The sequence below is a fragment of the Tupaia chinensis genome, unplaced genomic scaffold (genome assembly GCF_000334495.1).
Source record: "Tupaia chinensis unplaced genomic scaffold, TupChi_1.0 Scaffold000237_1, whole genome shotgun sequence".
Taxonomy (NCBI): Eukaryota; Metazoa; Chordata; class Mammalia; order Scandentia; family Tupaiidae; genus Tupaia; species Tupaia belangeri.
In genome coordinates this window covers 1820832-1827175 of record NW_006159715.1, presented here as the reverse complement: position 1 = coordinate 1827175, position 6344 = coordinate 1820832, and the positions used below count along the sequence as shown (strand labels likewise).

Genomic DNA, 6344 nt, shown 5'->3' with positions numbered 1-6344 from the left:
AGAAAGAAAAAGTGAGAAAAGTCACTCCATCCTCCTCCCACTTCTCTCCAGGAAGTATGACCATGTTGCAATCCCTTCTCTTCCATTCTCTTTTTGGGATTTTGGGCACATGCGTGCATACACACACACACACACACACACACACACACACACACACACGACATGCTTTTCAAGGTCCTGGGCCCAGGACTGGAATCACATAGTAGGCCTTTGTGGGATCCAGCCGCCTTAACCACTGCCCCACCTACTGGCCTGGAAACCCAATTTCTAAGCAGGGAAAACAAGAGTTCTAAGCCCCAGGCAAAAATATTTTGAGAAAGTAATATGCTGATGGGCCCCTTATCAGGAACTGAGCTCTCCCCGCCTCCTTTTTCAGCTCTTTTGAAGCTGAAGGACAACAGTTAGATTTTGGGAGAGGAGAGCAAAGTGGTGGAGAAAACTTGGACAAGTTTGTGCTAAAATCCATTATGAAACTAGAAAATCAGCGGATCTAAGTTAACTTAAATGATTTGACCTTTCTAAGCCTGTTTTCTTATCTGCAAGAAAGAAGCAATAACAGTGCCTAGTGTTATCAGGGATAAGTCAATAAATGTGAAATTTTTGTAAACTCTAAGGCACCGTAGAGACATGAGGTGTAGTAGTTGTTTTTATTGTTATTTTATTTTCATAAAATACCAGATGCCAATGATCCACTTTCTTGACTCCAGATTTCTCCCATATCAATATGTTTTTTTCTTTTTCTTTGACACACTCTCAGGTTTGCCTCTTTCTTCAACCATCCCATTGTAAGTTTAGTCTCTTTTTAGCCTAGAAATTGCCTAGCTTGCAAAGAAAGCAGAGTGCAGTCTGGAAGCACCAATCCTCTGAGAGAGAAGACTTGGGTTTGGAGCTTGGTTTTACCACCTGCTGGGTGTGTGACTTGGCTACATGATTTCATATCTGGAGCCTCAGTTTTCACATATGAGATGTGGGTAAATATATACTGGATGCTTCAGAGAATTAAGTGAGGAAGACATCTGTGAAATACCTTGCACAGTGTCCAGCCTATGGTGTGAACCTAGTAAAGGTTAAACCCCATTTTTCTTCTTATTTATTAGATACAGTATTCTGAAAAGACTAGAACAGGAAATGGGAGACAATGAGGCCATTTAAGAATAATGAAGAGATAGCAAATTCATCGAAGGAAGAAAATGAAAGGAAGGATAAGCTGAGCTGATTAGAAGGAAGAAAAGGGGATGAGAAAATAGGTAGACGACAAGGCAAAGGAGGAATCACCTCTACTAATTGAGTGTTGGTTCTTCTTTCTCAAACCATAACATAATCCTTGGAATACTATTTGGGTACAATCTAGCCAGTCTATAGTTCCAAAAAATAATCTTTTTGATCAAAAAGAACATTCATATTCTTCTCTTCCAAGACAAGTTTTTACAGACTCACACCATTAGGAACACTGATTTGTCTTTGCACACTGTCAGTTTTTATTTATTCTCATAGCTTAAAATACTTTCCCCAAATCTTAGTTGACGAAGAGAATCACAGTTCTATAGTTGAGTTTCAAGGCTTCTGTTATAATTAGCTGATTTGGATTGTGAAGCTTTTGAGCAGGGATCCCTAGGTATTTTCTTCTTGGAGAAATATAGGCCGTCTTTTTGTCTTCTCAAAGTCACTCTGTGTCCATTTCTTTAAAAAGAGCATCCTCCCAACCATGTGATCCAATTTTGCTTTAATAGCTTACCTTTTTTTTTTTCTTTTTTAGTATAGGCATGAATTATAAATCTTGCTTTCCTTTTTTGGAAGGGCTGTATTAACTAACATTTGATTTCTTAGTTCACACAGTCAACGGCCTGTTAAACAATTTTAGCTCAACTCATAGGCTTAATTATTTGATTGGGAGTAAAATTTTCATTTGAATCATTGTTAAACTTTGATTTTTGCTTTTATTCAGTCATTTCTTTAGAGTCCAAGATTTATTTCCTTGATCGCAGAAGTTATTTATTACTGAGAATCTGAAAACTACTAGACATTAAGTATGTGAATCAGAGAGCAATGCTAAAAATGTAGTCATTTAAGTGGTTAGATCAAAATAGTTTGCTGGGTTAAAGAAAAATTACATCGTTTTAAATATTTCCTGTATGGAAGAGAAAAAGTCATCATGCGCTTCTTTCCACTTTCTCATTGATCTTTAAACTTTACCTTTGTAGAGAGGGGCTTCATCATATACTCCATGCTGATGACTCTCACTCTTAAAAATTTAACAATGTTTGCCAAGTTAAATATTAAACGACAAATGAAATGCAAAGGGCATATTTATATGGCCCTCAAATCCCCCTAAGTCATTCCCAGTCCTACAGAGCAGAGATTCTTTGGGTGCAGTGGTTTTCTGGGTAAGTAAAGACATGGGCAAGTTTCACATCTGTTCATTTTCCAAAGCCATTTTCAAGCAAAAACGATTTCATTGGTGAACAACACAGATTCTCAGCGTATAACTCTACTCACCTAGATCAGGCTGTATGCCTTAATGGGGGAGGCGGATAAATCTAGAGTGTCACAGTGACAGTGTGTGCCCCTCACCATGGGGAGATAGGATGCAGAGAGAACCAGTTTACCTAGTAGGATCACGATGCACAGAAGGATGGCAACTAGAGCCCCCGTGCTCAGTCCCGTTGGGTGGATGAGCGCCTCCGCATGGCAGGACTGCATGTTCCCGTGGTGGTCACATGCACAGACCCGGACAGTCACTGTCCCAGTGCTGCTTTGAACTGGGTAGTCGTTGTCTGAAATGACCACAGGTAGGAGATAGGTGCTCATCTCGTGTCTATTATAGCCATTTTTCCGAGTTAAGATTCCAGCTGTGTTGTCTGGAACCAGAAAGCAAAGCGGTGAATGTATATCACATCATGTATTAGAGCAATTGTGACAAAAATAGGCAGACTGACACATACTTATAGAGATGGGTGATAGAAATATAGATAGAGAAGGTGACTTGAGCTCTTTACCTTTATTGTCTTGAATGGTAAAGTTTGAGCCACTGGCTGCTTCAGGGGCCAAAGAGAATGAGAATTGATGCCCACTGTAAGGGTCGTCCTTGTCAACAGCACGTAGGGTCTGAATCAACTAAGAGAGAAATCATAAAGTTACTCTAAGTTTTAACAGTTCAAGAGTGTTTCTTACAGTTTTGCAGTGAATTGCTGGACTAAGTGATGTTTAATTTTAGTTTAAAAAATGATAGCCATGAAAAAGCTTAAGCATAAGTCCACTGTATTCAAGGCCAGGGTGAGAAAGTTGTAGACCAAGGGATAATCCTTTGTTGGAGGTGGGGCACCCCATGCCTTGTAGGATGGTTAACTGCAACCCTGGCCCCTGCAAACTAGATATCAGTAGATTGTCCTGATCATGGCAATCAAAAATGTCTCCAGACCTTGCCAAACATCCCCAGGGAACAAAATCACTGTTTTTGAGAAACACTGCCTCACTGAGAGTCAAAGGTATAAAACATCACAATGATCTACAGCAACATGGCACCTTAACAAAATGGAAGCCCTCTTCAGATGGCCCATTTAGAAATGCAATCTTAACGGTTCATAGGCTATCAACTTGCAAAAAATGAGAAAGAAAAGGAGGACATGTTTTAGCACCACACTTCTTTTTTGACAAAATTCAACATAATTTTTATATCACTGGCAGCAAAGACCTATTACAGGTGGAGACAAATGTGTAAAACAGTAAAACCTTCATGAATTTATATTACTTGTACAGATGGATGATGTAAATAAGTGAAACTATGAATTATAGGGCATTATAAAATATATTATAGTTATCACTTTCAAGTACATATGGCAATTAAACTATCTGTTCACCAGTAAAGAGTTTTCCAATAAAGCTGTGACTAATCTATTTTAATGAAAACTTAGGACTGATTTGGAATCAGCATCAGTCTTTGATGAACTTCCAGTTCTTAAAAACTGTTTGTTCTCTTATGCAAGTTAAACATTCGTCCTGGTTCTTATTTATAGTATTAATTTCCTAGCATTCACTTCATAGATAATTCAAAAGTAGCCCTCAGCTCTGTGTATCATCTGAATTATTATAAGCTCTAAATTAATCTGACTTCTCTTTTGAATGTACTTTCTTATGGAACTCACCTGATCTGCCTTTGCTTTTTCACAGACAAAGGTTTCATAGAACTCAGCAAATTCTGGGGCATTGTCATTGACATCTAGAACTTTAATATACAGAGGTACTCGGCTACTTTGCTTTGGATTATCTGTCACACAGCAAAAGAAAAAAAGAAAAAGAAACAGGCATTTATGTGCTGATTGTCAATCCCATTTAGACAACATTCACTCATCCCTTCATTCTCATCCATGCAGATTCCCAAGGCTACTGTAAGTTCTGTGTGTTTTAAACTCCAGTGTTGTTCCCACAAGGTGGACCTTGAATGTTCAGTACTTCTGGGGTTGGACGCAAGTGATGGAAATACCTAGGAAATAAAGCTGCTTGTATTGGTACAACACACTGCATAATAAACCCTAAGGGAACACAATTTAAAAAGGCCTTTTAGGGGGATTAGCGGATGGTGTAATGGCTATGTTGCTGGACTCCCAATAGTTGACTGCAGTTTGAGTCCTGGACCCAGTGGCTTAAACTCATGCCAGGTGCATGTGTGTGCATGCCCAAGATTCCGAGAGGAGAATGGAGGAGAAGAGATTGCAGTGTGGCCCTCCCCATGGGGGGTGATTTCTTGCTTTCTGTCTCTCTGTCTTTCTCTGTCTTTCTGGTGAGCACGTGTATCCTATAGCAAAAACCTCTCCAAAAACAAAACAAAACAAAACAAAAAAACCCAAAAACAAAAACAAAAAGTCCTTTTAGAGGTAGAGTTTTAAGGAAGCCAAGCAAAGAGGCAGATGGAAAAATTATGGACAAAAGGAAGAGCAGGGAAATGAATGAATCACCAGAAAACCAAAAGATTGTTACTGATGTTAGTCTTTTTTAGTTTGAGTACCAAACGAGAGTTAGACACAGGCTAAGCACTTGGTTTTATTATCTTGTTTATCCTTACAAGTTCTGAGGCTGATATAGTTATTGCTCACATTTTATAGATAAGAAAACTAAGGCACAGAGAAGTTAGGTAATTTATCCATGGCCACTGAGATAGAAGTGAAGCCCAGATTTGAACTGGGGTCTTTCTAACTTTAAAGCCCAGGCTGTTTATCTTGAACAATCATAGAGTGGCATCAGTATTTGTAGACCTGAGATAAACAAAGCATTTCAGTTGTCTTCTGCAATACTATTCTAGGTAGTGTGGAAGACAGATTAGTACTCTGAGAGTCAGGAGTTGGAACTGCTCACTTCAACTCTCTTTATTCATTTAACTCGCATGTCTTCATTTATTCACTTTATAAATATTTCATGACCATTGATATGTACTATGTGCTGGTTATTATTTGGGGTCCTGGGACACTTAGTGAACATAAAACAAAGACCCTGCTTCTTGAAGTTTTATTCTAAGGGGAGTAGACAAACTGTAAATACCTAAAAATATAGTACATCAAATGGTTAATGCGGGGTGGGGGTGGAGGAGATTCCAAGAGATAGAGGTGCTACTGTGAATGGGATGACCCTGGGTGGCTTCTCTGGTGAGAATTCATTTGTCCAGAGAGATACATGAAGAGAAATTAAGCCGTGTGAAAGGTTTTTTGTTTTGTTTTGTTTTTTTGAGAGGTTTTTGTTATAGGGCACATGCGCTTGCCAGAAAAACAGAGAGAAACAGAGAGACAGAAAGTGAGAAATCATCCCTTGGGAGGATGGCCACACTGCAATCCCTTCTCTATTCTCCTCTCAGGATCTTGGGCATGCATGCACACACACCTGGTGTGAGTTTAAGACACCAGGTTCAGGACTCGAACCGCAGTCAACTACATGGATGTCCAGCGACATAGCCATTACGCCAACTGCTATTCCCAGCTGTGTGAAATTCTTGACCCTAAAGTTAAAGGAAACAGCAAATGTAAAGACCCTGGGGTGAGAATAGGCTGGTTTTGTACACGTTCTTGGGTTCTGTTATATGAAAGTTTGTTAATTTTAATTTCAATTTTTTTTCTGAGAGATTTTTGCTATAGGGTGCACGCGCTTGCTGAAGAAACAGAAAGCCAGAAAGCAAGAAATCATGGGACCAGCAGTTAACGTAATGGCTATGTCACTGGATTCCCATGTAGTCGCCAGCGGGTTCAGCCCCAGACCCAGCAACTTAAACTCACGCCGGGCGTGTGTGCATGTGTGCCCAAGATCCCGAGAGGAGAATGGAGAAGGGATTGGAGCGTGGCCATCCCCCCTGGGGGGTGATT

General features: G+C 39.7%; 1 protein-coding gene across 1 annotated transcript in view; it reads right to left on the bottom strand.

Annotated features, from left to right (window-relative positions):
* CDH6 (cadherin 6) overlaps positions 1-6344 on the bottom strand; it is a 150745-nt gene that overhangs the window by 7104 nt on the left and 137297 nt on the right. Inside the window, exons 9-11 of the mRNA XM_006148495.3 lie at positions 4143-4264; positions 2997-3114; positions 2607-2858 (exon numbers count right to left, since the gene is read on the bottom strand). Of these exons, the coding sequence (XP_006148557.1) occupies positions 2607-2858; positions 2997-3114; positions 4143-4264 (492 nt within the window). The remainder of the gene's footprint in view (positions 1-2606; positions 2859-2996; positions 3115-4142; positions 4265-6344) is intronic.